Genomic DNA, 14,999 nt, shown 5'->3' on the forward strand with positions numbered 1-14,999 from the left:
ACTAGAAATGTATCTTGTTTCCTTCTATCAAAAGAATTGCATAAAACATAACTCCCTGAGTACCAAAAATCCACTGAAAATGGTTGAGGCACATTAACTTGCTCTCAAAAGTCTATTTATAAGAATCTATATTTCAATCAGTTATAGGGATATTTGGAAAATGGGATTTTGTTCATTTTAACAGCTTCTGAAGCTACCAAGAGTTCAAATATGCAGTTATTTGTTCTTCAGATAGTCCTCTGTAAAATAAAAAAAAGTCTCAGCTGTATGCAAAGTGACCCACATTTGGTTTTTGACCACTGGAAATGTGAACAATTTACCAATTTACACATGAAGCCACATTAAGATCTCCATATCTCTGGGATTGAGCCATCGAGGGCATTTAAAATGAAGATACCAAAAGGAAAGTTAGTTAAGAACCAGAATCTAAAAGGATATTAAGATATATTTAATACTTCTTCCCCTGGTTTCACAGACAAGGCTTAAGCTAGTCCGAGTCTAAAATTCATGATTTTAACTGAAAGCAACTTGTACTGATATATCTTAAAATATGTCAGTGTCATTTTTTTGTCTCAAGATGCATATAATAAAACAAAGATTGCTAAAGTCAACAGATTTCACTAATAGACCTACCAATCTCGGTGTAAAAATAAAATAATGATGCTGCCATCTTTCTAAAGTCATTTTACACCCCTCTAATTTGGCTCCAAATCTCAGGTGAAAATTGACATTTGAACCCCCTCTACAAAATAGTGGATTACTCAGTAATTATATATCTTTGACATTTAATATTTTGGCTTTCATCACTATTTATGTTTGTCTTTGTACAGAAAAACAAATGTTAACAGAATCAAAAATTTGATCCAGGGACCTCGGGTTGAGTTGACACGGAACTAACCATATGTGGTTTGCATAGCTCAGATGATTTGGCCTTTTTTTTTTTCAGCAGATTTTGGTCTTCAAAGCAGAGACCTAATCATGACCACATTCACAAAACAAACAATGTTGTTCATTAGCCTCCTGGTGGTAAAGGGCTGATTATGTTTGGTTTTGGGTGTGATGAGCAGACTAGCATCTGAGCGTGGCGTTTTGATTTCCACGGTCATTTTAATGGTGCGAGAGTATGACGGGTCACATGTCCACCTCTTCACCCATCATGTGTCCTGCTCTCACATTATTTAAACCAGTGAAACGGCAAAAATGAAATACTGTACAAGATGCTACGGTTAACATGGAGTGCTGTCACTCTGATGTACCTGTTTGTTTGCCACAACGCATGTGCCTGGAACGTGACGCTAAAATGCATGAAGGACACAACAACGTTCCTCAAGGAATTACAGAAAGAAACTCCAAGCAAATATGCAGTCTTGAGTAAGTAATAATGCCAGACTTTTACTGAAGCATAATTCTTAATGGGGCTCATGTTTTCAGGTTGAGCTTTGCTTTTTACTCCCAGAATCATGTAACACTGTTATCAGTCATTTTTATTTAACAATATTTATATTATTTGAAACATTATTTAGAATATCTTAGAACTATTTATTTATTTATTTTTGATATTATGTATAATTTTATTTTTTATTAAATTTCATATAATATTTTTATTACTTATATTATTTTACCCAATATCGATTTATAATATTTCATTATATATTTATATTCATTTTTATTATTTTATTTATTATTTAATATATATAATATATATATATATATATATGTATATATATATAGTATTTTTTATGTATATTATGTTCATAATTTTTTATCTTTTTCAGTTATTTTTGCATTATTATTATTTTATCAATTATTTATAAGATTTGAAACATTTAAAATATCGTAGTGCTATTTATTTTTAATATGTATTCTATTTATTTTTTATATATATAATTTTTTTTTCTCTTTGTTTTCTGATATTTTTTCTCCATATGTTTTTGAGACTTTATACAGTTGCTAGGTTGGTCTGGGTGGTTTCTAGGGTGTTGCTTGGATGATATGGTGTTCTGGCCTGGGTGGGTTTATTGTTCATATAATGTATCCTATTTTTTTCTCTTCATCACTTTATCAATCTTTTTTTTTATTTTATCCATTTGTTTTATATATATATATATATATATATATATATATATATATATATATATATATATATATATATATATATATATATATATATGTCCTTCTCCACTTGTTGTTGTAGTGTATGATGCATTTGGTAAGATTGGCAGTGATGTTGTGGGAGGGAATGTGAACCGACCCGGATCTCTCAGAGAGTGTCTGTCCGTGGAGGGCCCAGAGTTCAGGGGACAGTACTGCCAGGTGTTCCTCAAACAGGTACATTCACACAAACCATGCAAATGCACAATATATACACCTCAGTTCACTAAGAAAAAATATTTTATAATATTGCATATTTTGTATTATAAGTGTGCCATGTATCATGCCAGTGTGTTAAACAAATATTGCAATTTGATTAAACAACCTGATATGGTCTTGAATTGAGTTGAAAGAGTGATTATTGGTGATATTTGTTTCTGTTATGCAGGATAGGGTGGAGTACTTTGTGGGTCTTTGTGTTCCAGACTCTTGTACAGAATCAGAAGTCCAGACGCTAGTGGTTTATGGTGAGTGAAATCATTGTGTCTAATGTACACAACAGTATTTAAACAATCATGCTACCCTTAAAATGTCTTTGTCATTGCATTAGATTAGACAAATGATTGACCCTTGATGCAAGATAATAAAAGAGATATAGATTTACTGTGCTTCTTCATCATTTTTGTGTGGGGCATGTGTAATGTACACCTGTCTACATTTGTGTGTTTGTGTCTGCAGAGGCATTTGAACAGAAACACATCTCTTTGCTTCCTTCTGTGCCTTCAATCTTGATGTCGGATTCCACATTGGGCATATTTATGACACAATGCCTCAGTGATTCCCCCCATCCAGACCTGTCTGCTGTAGTCTGCCTGTGAGTAACACACACACATACATACTTGTATATATGGTTTATTTTTAGAAGTACCATTTGACTTGTGGTACTTGCACATGTATGGGACCCCTAAAGGGATATGGGGATGGAGTGAGATGGGAGGAAAAAATGTTTCGAAACTTTTGCTCTCCCCTGAGAAACATTGCATTCTCTTTCGAAACTTTTGTGTTTCCCCAAGAAACTTTGCATTTGCTCGCAAAGAACTCGCAATGTTGCTAAAGTATTTTAAGACTCTTATGCAGTTGCTAGGGTGTTCTGGGTGGTTGCTAGGGCATTGCAATGAAGTGAATAAGAAGTTAAGAATGTTTAAGAAGTTTTTAAGAAGTTTTGAGACTTTTTATGCAGCTGCCTGTTCTGGGTGGTTGCCAGGGCATTGTTGTTAGCTAAATGCTAGATTGTTCTGGGTGGCTGCTAGGGCATTGCAATGCAGTTGTTTTGAGACCTAATACAGTTGATAGGTTGTTCTGGGTGGTTGCTAGGGCATTGCTAGGTAGATTATAAGATGTTTTGGGTGGTTGCTAGGGCATTGATATGCAATTGCTAAGGTGTTTTGAGACTATACAGATGATAGAACATTCTGGGTGGTTGCTAGGGTGTTGCCAGGTAGAAAATAGGGTGTTCTGGGTGGTTGCTAGGGCATTGCTATGCATATACTAAGGTATTTTGAAACTTGATGCAGTCGTTAGGTTGTTCTGGGTGGTTCCTAGGGCGTTGCTATGGAGTCGCTAAGGTTTATTGAGTCTATACAGTTGATGGGTTGTTCTTGGTGGTTGTTAGGGCATTGCTTGATATATGCTAGGTTGTTTTGGGTGGTTGCTAAGGCACTGTTATGCAAAAACTAATATGTTTTGAGACTATACAGGTGCCAGGTTGTTCTGGGTAGGTAAATTTTAGGTTGCAGTATCTAAGGTATTTTTGAGACTATACAGATGCTACGTTGTTCTGGTAGTTGCTATGGTGTATCTAGTTATATGATAAGGTGTTCTGGTGGTTGCTAGGGCATTGCTATGTAGTTACTAAAGTGGTTTGAGACTTTTGATGCAGTTGTTAGGTGGTTCTGGTGGTTGCTAGGGCATAGCTAGGTAGATGCATGGTTTCTATCTAGGGCATTACTAGGTTGTACTGGGTGGTTGCTAGGTGTTTTGGGTGAATGAGATTGCAAATATAAGTACAAATTTTTTTTCTTGAAACAAAAACAGTAAGTAATACTGTAAAGACTGAATGAGTGTTTTGTGTCTCAGGTTTGTGTGCTGTGCATTATTGGCACTTCCTCTCATAGCTTCCATCTGTGTGGCGTTAATAAAAAGGAAGAGAAACAGAGAGGTGAGGCCAGCGGTGGGTTTTGCTCAAACCTCAAACACCAACCAATACGGCGCCATCTTGACTAATGGCTCGGCCAATCAGAGTAAAGAATGCAGTGGCGCCCCCGATGCCACACAAACGAAGAATCAAAATGCAGAAAATGTCCAGCACGGCATCTCAAAGAGCAAGTACACACAAAGAGACACACAAATACTCTTCTTAGCATTTATAGCAAATACATATGCCGATTTGACCCATTTTAATTGATTATTTTTTCACCCTTTCCTCGCATTATTTCCACCTTTTCCCCTCTTCTGTCCTCATATTCTCTTTTCTCAGCTGTGTTATCGTGTCTTCAGGCGCTCTCTGTGCAGAACAGCAGTCAGGGGTTGCTCGCCACAGAAAGCTCTGGAAGCAGTTATTCCTCTTTGAATGGCATCCGTATCCTCAGTCTCCTCTGGATCATCTCAGGCCACACCGTGCAGCTCAGTGCCTGGAGTAACCTGGGTGAGAGTGAGGGGGAGATATCCGTATCCACGCACTATTATACTAAGTTTTGTTTGTGTCTTTCACCTGAATTCATCAGTTTCACCTGATTTGTTTCCATGTAGATAATGATAAGAGGTGGAAGGACATGGTAGAGAAGAACCCTCTGTATGTCTTAGCCTTCAGTGGGCCCGTGTATCTAGCGGTTGACTCTTTTCTGCTGCTGGGGTAAGACCACCTTAGCAATGGCTCATGTCATAGTAGACGAAAACTTTGACAAATGTCAAGTCTTAGCCAGGAGAAAAAAATATTTTATGGATTTTGGTAATTTACACGACAACAGCGTTTTGGGGGCTGGAAATACAGCCTTTTAACGGTATACAAAGTTTTTGAAAAAAACAAACAAACAAAACGATACTGATATCATCTTGTAAACTACAAAAATGCAAATTTGTGAAACGGAGACATCATGTTCAGTCTATAGACACTGTTTCTTTAGTGACATTGCCAACAACTGCATATGAATTATACGGCGTTTTTAAACGTTTCCGCTGATCTGTGTGATCATCGGTAACATTTTCTTCTGTACGCGAAAATGCAAAGGGTTAGTTCACCCAAAACTGAAATTTCTGTCATTAATTATTCACCCTCATGTCGTTCCAAACCCGTAAAACCTTTCATTTTTCCAATCTTTGGAACACAAATTAAGATATTTTTAATGAAATCCAAGAGGTTTTTATATCTCCCATAGAAAGCAATGTAATTACAACATTCAAGGTCCAGAGAAGTAGTAAAGACATCGTGAAAATAGTCCACATGTTCTATATATACATAGTCCTACAGTGTTTCAACCTTAATGTTATGAAGTGACGAGAATACTTTTTGTGTGCAAAAACAAAACAAAAATAACGACTTTATTCAACAATTTCTTCTCTCCCCTTATTCTCCTACGCAGTGTACAGTGCAGGCTTCTGGGTTCTGCGTCAGAATGCCAACTCACAGTTTACAGTAATTTCCGGTCTGTGTTTGTTGAATGGGTCTAGTAGTAACTTTGTGGCATTTAAGTTTGGCCAAGTAACGGTTCTTTTCTTCTACTGGTAACCCAAAATAATACTGGTTTTAACTTTAGACATAGTTTAACTTGCTAGCTAATGTAATGTACTTGTTATTTATTTTGCTTGTTATCAGAAATAATCTACTTTAGAGGGAATCAAAACGAGTGCCAGAGCAAGTATGTTACATTGTGTCGACACAAAGACTAGAATAACACAAGACATGTCACTCGTATTGTTTTGAACGAGCCTCGACTCGTTTCACTTGAGAATGCCATCGACGGCTGTTTATGAGCGCTATTTATTCATTTTAAACATCAATCATTTTAAAAAGTTAAACATTTTAAATACTTATAGTCTACACAACGCTCCGTGCTTGCAGCGTCACAGATATTAATATTTTAACGATTAATAAAAGATGAATCACTGTCTGGCCATCTGGAATTTTGGTATGGAGATAAAGGTTATAATTATATATTTTTTGTAGTATTACACCACATAGTGTATGAATATTAGCACCATTTGTTGTTTTCTTGTGGTATGAGATAGAGCATTAGGACCCGGAAGCGCTGCCGCGTGACGTCAGACTTAACAACCGGATATGGCGGAATAAGTCCCACCTTCAAAATAAGAGCCAATCGCCGACTGGTAAAGTCACGCGTCACTGCAGCGGCCGTTAGAAACACTGGTTTCTATAGACCCCTTAAAAGTTTGTAAACATTGCAACGTTTCCTGGTGGGCGGGGCTTAGCTGGAGGCAAAAAGAGACGCTGGACTCAATGTTGACAAGCGTAAGCTAGCATGTTTTAGGAGGGATTTATTAAACATAGATGCAGAAGAAGGTTCAGAACTGTTCGAATATGTACAGTCACTGACTCTGCGGGACCGTGACAGCTATTTTTGTAAATTAACTTAAGTTTTGGATATTTCCTAGACAACATATGAATTACTTTCGGGTGGTTCGGGGAATTTTGTCAAGGCTTATTGTCTAATGTAACCTAACGCTGGGCTAACTATGATTATGGCTTGCAATGTGGATTATTTTAAGAGACCATTCATTGATGGCACACACATCTATCACTGTATGTTTGTTTAACATTTAGCTAGTGCGCTGAAAGTTGGCGACTTTTCACCTATAAAACAGAAACTTGCTGATTTGTACTAGATAAAACCAACAAACCATTACATATGCATCGATTATTTTACCTAATATGAAGTGTGCACTGCAAACAAGAGTATTATTTATGATCGTCTCCGTCCAGTCTGTACGCTGTATTGCTTTCAACCACAATTATCTTTTTGATTTCTGTGAAGGAATGTCTGCCGGGATCTGGTAAAACTTTAGTTGTGAACCAAAAGTCCTGTTCCTTTTATTCTGGCAGCCAAAAACACAACAAGACGACATTTTAAAGTCAAAACCTCAAACTTTTAGAGCGACCGCTATTAGTTCTTGTTCATGTTTTGCCTCCAGCTAGAGCGGTGACGTCACAGTGACGTAGGCGATTAAGGGGTCTATTAGAAACAGTCAGAGGCGCGCCTCCGAAATGAGGCACAAGAGACGCGTATTTAGGTCTGCGCATGCGCATTAGCTTGATCCAGCCTAAAAAATAGTGTTTTTTTTTTTTGTCATGATTCGAGCGTTTGGGGAAAAAAAAATATGAGACATGGATGCCCGAGATGCGTTTCAAAGATGGCCGCCGAGTGAAATGACTTGTCTTAAAGGGACTTTGGTTGACATCAGATAATAATTCTGTGAATATTTCGTAACAGCGCGTTGACTCTCATCTGAAAAAAACAAAAACATTGGCGTTTTCAGCTGGCTAAAAAACGCTTTGGTGGACACAAGACCTAAATCGAGAAAACCATCTCTTCCCATTGGAAAAATTTTGAGAATTATTGGAAATTAAGTAATGGCATTATTTGTATTTATTTATTTGCATTTGCCTTTTAAATACTAGCTTATATTTATTCATGAGTAAAAGTTGTGATTTATGTTTCAGAAAAATAAATGCAGGTATATTGTACAGAAAATGCCCAGAATAATTGTGTACAATTGGCTTATGATAAGTAGGGTATTTATCTGTAATTTACTAAATTATACATAATTATTAAAAGCAATTAACCCTAAACCAAACCCTATATAGTAAGTACATGCAGTTAATTAATACTCATTACTTATTTGTGTAATTAAACTTTAACATCACCTTAAAATAGTTTTACCAAAACATTGTTTAACCATGTTGCTTGATATAATCTTGCTTGTAAGAATAACTGGCTTATTAATATTGACCGTGTCTTGTTTGTTTGGTTGTGTCAGTGGTCTTTTGAGTGCCAAATCACTGCTGAACTCCATCCAGAGGTCAGATAACACGCTTAGCTTCAGTCTGGTGGCTCATTTCCTCTTCAAGCGGTTCAAGCGGTTAGTTTTATCTTCATAGCTTCCAGTCAAGGCGCATGTTAGTTCTACACCATTTTTTTCAGGGTTGATTTACTGATAATCATCTGCCTTTACGCTGTCTGTTTCTTGTCAGGATCCAGCCTCTCCACCTCTTTATCGTGTGCCTAACCATTGGACTCTTCTCTGTCGTACAGAGAGGGGTGTTCTGGTTCATAGCAGAGGATGAGGTCTTCAGCTGTAAGAAATACTGGTGGTCAAACCTGCTCCTCATCAACAACCTCTTCACCATCACAGACATTGTACGTCTCGATTGATCTGATCACTTCACTTATGTAATTGCAGAATATGGTTAAAATGGTATTATGAGAATGATTTTTTATTTTATTTTGAAGTGTGCACCCTGGACATGGTATCTCTCCATTGACTTCCAGTTCTATGCAACAACACCTTTTCTGATCTTCCTATACAGAATGTAAGAATGCCTGTATCATAAATACAGAATTTATTACCACACCACCCTTTATATCTCATATTAGACATGTGGTTGAATTTTATGAAAACATGTCAAGGTCAAGGTAACCCTAAAATAAAAGAAGAAGAAGAAGAAAATTTGCCCTTTTTAAATGTTTTTTTTTTTTTTTAGTATCGTAATTACAGTAATTTGCTCACTTATTTTATTATTTTTTTATTAATTGTGATTTTCACTGGATTCTAACACAGTAAAGGCACTATAATAAATGAATAAAGTAATGTAATAAAAATAGATTAAAAGCAGTACAAAAAAAGTATTTACAAATAAAATAATTTCATAGGCTCAAAGGTTTGAGCACAATAAGATTATTATTTTTATGTTTCAGAAAAAAGTATCTTGTGCTCACCAAAGCTGCATTTATTTGGTCAAAAATACAGTAAAAACAGCAATATTGTGAAATATTATTGCAAAGAACTGTTTTCTGTTTTAATACATTTTAAAATGCAATTATTCCTGTGATGGAAAAGCTGAATTTTCAGTAGCCATAACTCCAGTTTTCAATGTCACATGATCCTTCAGAAATCATTCTAATATTCTAATATTGGTACTCATAAAACATTTCTTATTATCAGTGTTAAAAACAGTTGTGCTAATTAATATTTTTGTGGAAATTGTGATACTTTTTTTCTCAAAAAGTTCAAAATAAAAGCATTTATTTGAAATAGAAATCGATTTAATATATCCTTGCTGATTAAAAGTATTTAATTTTAAGATTTTTCTCATTACAGTTATGAGAATGCCATGCAAGCCATCTTAATAGTCTTAAAAACTGGCTTTGTTTTCTTTAAACAAGCCATTATTTCTCATTTCTATTTTTTCTAGTATAAAATATGAAATGCTCTTGACAGGTTTTGTGAAATTGAACCATATAAAGGTTGCCAGTCGTTTCCAGGCCATAATCAACAGCTCTTTGCTCATTTCCAGGAACAAACGTGTGCTTGTCGTTGTGTCGTCAGTTCTCCTAATGCTCTCCAGTGTAACAGGAGCCCTGATCACTGGTTTCCTGCATCTCCCTGTGCACCAGCCATCCACACTGTAAGAGATCTTCTTTTTTTTACCGCAATGAGACGAAATCACACATCCAAAGCAGGCATTTTTAAAATGCTTTGATTATGGCCTCTAACAGCTGCCAATGCAATGCAGAGTCAGTTTGAATCTGATTTTTATTCCCTTCAAGGATAAGTTCACCCAAAAATGAAATTTCTGTCATTAATTACTCACCCTCATATCGTTCCACACCCGTAAGACCTTCATTCATCTTCTGAAACACAAATTAAGATATTTTTGATGAAATCCAAGGGTATTTGATCCACACAGAGGCAGCAAAGTCATTGCACCTTTTGACGTCCAGAAAGGTAGTTGAAAACATGGTTAAAATAGTCAACATGACTGCAGTGGTTCAACCTTAATGTTATGAATCGAAGAGAATACTTTTTATGCGCAAAAACTAAAATAATGACTTTATTCAACAATTTGAATAATTACAATTAATAACAATTTGTCATACGTAGTGAACTCAGTGCATGCTTCCTTGTTTGTTTCCTTGACAAAGGTTCAAGTAGTTATTTTTGTTTTGTTTTTGCACACAAAAAGTATTCTCATCGCTTCATAACATTAAAGGAACACTCCACTTTTTTTGAAAATAGGCTCATTTTCCAACTCCCCTAGAGTTAAACAGTTGAGTTTTACCGTTTTCGAATCCATTCAGCCGATCTCCGGTTCTGGCGGTACCACTTTTAGCATAGCTTAGCATAGTTCATTGAATCTGATTAGACCGTTAGCATTGCGCTTAAAAATGACCAAAGAGTTTTGATATTTTTCCTATTTAAAAAATGACTTTTCTGTAGTTAAATCATGTACTAAGACTGACAGAAAATGAAAAGTTGCGATTTTCTAGGCTGATATGGCTAGGAACTATACTCTCATTCCAGCGTAATAATCAAGGAACTTTGCTGCCGTATCATGGGTGCAGCAGTGCAATGATATTACACAGAGTCTCTCACAAACGTCTCCATGGTTGCACGGCACGTTCCCTGTGCAAGCAGGGGTTCACGGGCGCTGCGTAATATCATTGCACTGCTGCAGCCATGGAACATCAGCAAAGTTCCTTGATTATTACGCCTGAATGAGAGTATAGTTCCTAGCCATATCAGCCTAGAAAATCACAACTTTTTATTTTCTGTCGGTCTTAGTACACGATTTAACTACAGAAGAGTCAAGTTTTAAATAGGAAAAATATCAAAACTCTTTGGTCATTTTTAAGCGCGATGCTAACGGTCTAATCAGATTCAATGAACTATGCTAAGCTATGCTAAAAGTGGTACCGCCAGAACCGGAGATCGGCTGAATGGATTCGAAAACGGTAAAACTCAACTGTTTAACTCTAGGGTAGTTGGAAAATGAGCCTATTTTCAAAAAAAGTGGAGTGTTCCTTTAAGGTTGAACCACTGTAGTCAATTTGACTATTTTGTGGTAATTGCATGGACTGTCAGTGGAGGGACAAAAATTAAGCCTTTGGAACGCCAGGGTGAGTAACTGATGACAGAATTTACATAGTCAGGTGAATTAACCCTTTAAAAGTTACTTAATTGTTTCAAATTGCTTTTGAAATGTCATTCATTGATATTCTGTACTGGTTGGCTTGTTTTCAGGGCATATGAAAGCTACTTTCAATATTACTACAACAAACCCTACACAAGATATGGGCCGTATCTGCTGGGCATTCTTGCTGGAATATACATGACAAACAAGAAAGAGATGCTTATAAAACAACAGGCAATGTCTTGAATACATACAAGTCTCAGTGTTCTTTTTTAGATCAAAAATGAGTTTTCAGTCACATAACAGATCAATTTTTCTATGTGACAGTGGCAGGTAGTCATAGGTTGGCTCTGCTCCCTGTCAATCATGGCGCTGTTAGTGGGATTGGCCTATGTGCTGAGAGAAGTCCCGCCTTATCCATCTCTTCCTCATGCTGTTTATCAAGGAATGCACCGCTCGCTTTGGGCCCTGGCTCTGGTCTGGATCATCCTCGCCTGTGAGGAAGGACACGGAGGTAACAAGAAGAGCCACTTGTTGGGGTTTATTTATGTGGTAAAGACTAGCTGACCTTACATTATTACATAGCTGCTACTAAATAAATGAACATTGATTTGAATTGAAATTATTTTAAGTGAGAGGAAAAAGATTAAATTGCGATATGAGGCAAGAACCAGCTGTGTAATAATAACAAATGATTTTAATAAGCACCATAATTGGTCAGCTAAGTGTCAGCCAAATAAAAATGCATGTAAGTGGTGTTCGTTCAGAAGTCCCTAAATATTTATCTGTCTGTACAGGGTTTGTGGATAAAATTCTGTCTTTAGGCCTGTGGACTCCTCTGTCTAACATCAGCTTTGCCTGTTATCTGATCCACCCCATCATTATTATACTGTACAACGGCAAACAAGAGACAACCATGCACTACACTGACTTCAACTTTGTAAGTATTCTCTCCAAATAAATGCAGATGAGAGTGTGCAGGACAGTTACACTATTTAGTTAAGGTATTTCACATCAAAATGCATGTGGATGTATAGTAAATGGACTGATTAAGCTCACACATCATATAAGCTCACTTTATTTATTTATTAAGATTAATAAATGCTGTAGAAGCATTGTTCATTGTTGTTAGTTCATGTTAACTAATAGTTAACTAATGTTAACAAATGAAACCTTGTTGTAAATTGTTACCATTTTTCTAAAAGGGGCTACATGCAGAATTCAGAAACCATTGTTATTAGCGACACCGGTGGCCGTTAAGTGAACTGCAGCCAGCAGCTCATTGCTTGTGCTTGAGCTCGTGCTGAACATGATTCACCAACATTTTTTTTTTTTTTTTTTAAAGATGAGCTTGATTAAAATTACAATGTTATGATTCCTTTGGATTTTCCCCGCAAAACCGTCTGGAGTCCTTCTCATAAAAATTTAGTCTTCTACAGCCTACAAAGTTGGGGGAAGGTCTCGTTCTTTAAAGGGTTAGTTTACCCAAAAATGAAAATTCTGTCATTTATTAGTCACCCTCATGTCGTTCCACACCTGTAAGACCTTCGTTAAACTTCGGAACACAAATTAAGATATTTTTGTTGAAATCCGATGGCTCCGTGAGGCCTGCATAGCCAGCAATGACATTTCCTCTCTCAAGATCCATTAATGTACTAAAAACATATTTAAATCAGTTCATGTGAGTACAGTGGTTCAATATTAATATTATAAAGCGACAAGAATTTTTTTGGTGTGCCAAAAAAAACAAAATGACAACTTATAGTGATGGCCGATTTCAAAACACTGCTTCAGTAAGCTTCGGAGCGTTATGAATCTTTTGTGCCGAATCAGTGGTTCGGAACGCCAAAATCACGTGATTTCAGCTGTTGGCAGTTTGACACATGACCCGAATCATGATTCGACACAAAAGATTCATAACGCTCCGAAGCTTAATGAAGCAGTGTTTTGAAATCGGCCATCACTATATAAGTTGTTATTTTGTTTTTTTTGTTATATGTTTTTAATACATTAATGTATCTTGAGAGAGGAAATGTCATTGCTGGCTATGCAGGCCTCACTGAGCCATCGGATTTCAACAAAAATATATTAATTTGTGTTCTGAAGATAAACAACGGGTGTGGAACGACATGAGGGTGAGTAATAAATTACATTATTTTAATTTTTGGGTGAACTAACCCTTTAAGATTAGTTACAAGCTGTTAACACAGTGGCAATAAAAAAAGAGATTAATACATGAAAATGCTTACATATAGCACATTTAATGTTTTTGAAAAATATCTCTTATGCTCACCAAGGCTGCATTTATTTGATCAAAAAATTCAGTAAAAGCTGATATCGTGAAATATCACTACAATTTCAAATAATCGTTTTCTATTTTAAAATGGTAGTCCTTTAATGACAAAGCTGAATTTTCAGCATCATTATACTCCAGCATTCAGTGTTACATTTCTTATTAACAATACTGAAAACAGTTGTTATGCTTGATGTTTTTGTGGAAACTGATATGTTTTTTTCCAGGATTCTTTGATGAATAGAAAGTTCAAACATTTGTTGGGAATGGAAATCTTTTGCAACACTGTAAATGTCTTTACTGTCACTTTTGATCAAGTCAAGTTATGGCATTTTTAATTAGCATTTTGTCTTCTTTTCTCTCGTTTTCTGTCCTCAGTTCTACCTGTTTCTGGGTCATCTGCTGTTGACAATCCCTATAGGTTACGTGTTAACTGTGCTAATTGAAAAGCCGTATCTCTTCCTGTCAAAACGATAAGTCCTGCTTCATTCCCTCAAAACTGGAAGGTGAAGAGAAGATTTATATATATTTAAGAGACCAATTGCAGTATATTTATTCATTTATTCCCCTTGTACCTCATTTCATTCTGTGAAAGCTGTAGATTACTGTTTATGAACATGTTAGAGAGCTTTGGTGTTGTTATTTGAATGCATAAAATAAATGATAGCCTATATTGATGTACAGAATTAATAGTTGAATTGCAAAGTCCCAATGCATTAGTGTATGTTGTCATATGGTTGTCACTGACTGTTTGAGGTACTGTTTTTTTGCATACTGTGTAGCAGGGAAGTATGCATATTATGAAGCAGGAAATGTGTCTCATGATGAAATGATGTCCTGCGTGAAATGAGCTGATGTCATGGATAAACACGACCTCAAGTATGAGCAGCTCAAGACAATAAAACACTGACCAGACGTCAGCATCTGAAGTTGAGGCGACCACATCTTAATAGCAGGAAGTGAAAGATGAGTCATTTAACAATCCATCATTGTAAATAAAAAAATCACAAATCATCCCATTAGTTAATTCAGAAAAGAAAGCTTGCTTGAGAAAAAAACACATAACTCATATATATTTACAAATTTAGAAATATTTCTGAACAAACATGTTATGTTCCCACCTGAGTGCCTGCTGTAATCAAGTAAGCCACAACATCTGAATCATATCAGGACAATCAACATCAACATTTAAAAGAAAATGAAACAGAAGCATCATTTAGTAATGCACTCATTTATTTTAAGTTTTTATTCTCGTTAGATTCTAACACAGTAAATGTACTATAATCAAAAGAGAGTATATAACCCACTTGTGTGCCCACTGTAATCAGCCAAGCCACAACATCTGAATCATATGAAGACAATCAACATCAAGTGCTCAATCAACTCTTCAAGAGGCCAAGTTAGTTATTT

The 14,999-nt window shown here is 36.0% G+C and overlaps 1 protein-coding gene across 1 annotated transcript; it reads left to right on the plus strand.

Annotated features, from left to right (window-relative positions):
• Positions 1 to 1,217: 1,217 nt before the first annotated feature.
• oacyl (O-acyltransferase like) lies at positions 1,218 to 14,116 on the plus strand. Its single transcript, XM_067377041.1, has 15 exons — positions 1,218 to 1,371; positions 2,195 to 2,328; positions 2,540 to 2,618; positions 2,830 to 2,965; positions 4,228 to 4,472; positions 4,628 to 4,795; positions 4,900 to 5,002; positions 8,143 to 8,244; positions 8,357 to 8,522; positions 8,616 to 8,695; positions 9,680 to 9,790; positions 11,407 to 11,530; positions 11,624 to 11,810; positions 12,094 to 12,236; positions 13,968 to 14,116. Exons 1-15 carry the CDS (start codon positions 1,218 to 1,220, stop codon positions 14,064 to 14,066), a joined length of 2,031 nt encoding a protein of 676 aa, XP_067233142.1. The 3' UTR covers positions 14,067 to 14,116.
• The last annotated feature ends 883 nt before the right edge of the window (positions 14,117 to 14,999 follow it).

This window comes from Chanodichthys erythropterus, chromosome 22 (assembly GCF_024489055.1).
Source record: "Chanodichthys erythropterus isolate Z2021 chromosome 22, ASM2448905v1, whole genome shotgun sequence".
In the NCBI taxonomy this organism is placed as follows: Eukaryota; Metazoa; Chordata; class Actinopteri; order Cypriniformes; family Xenocyprididae; genus Chanodichthys; species Chanodichthys erythropterus.

What these genes read in the sequence shown, in the direction of transcription:
- oacyl (XM_067377041.1), top strand. Translation starts at nt 1,218, where the DNA reads ATGCTACGGTTAACATGGAGTGCTGTCACTCTGATGTACCTGTTTGTT. An exon ending in CCAGACGCTAGTGGTTTATG is followed by an intron (nt 2,619 to 2,829) that starts GTGAGTGAAATC and finishes TTGTGTCTGCAG; the next exon opens with AGGCATTTGAACAGAAACAC. An exon ending in CTGTGAGGAAGGACACGGAG is followed by an intron (nt 11,811 to 12,093) that starts GTAACAAGAAGA and finishes CTGTCTGTACAG; the next exon opens with GGTTTGTGGATAAAATTCTG.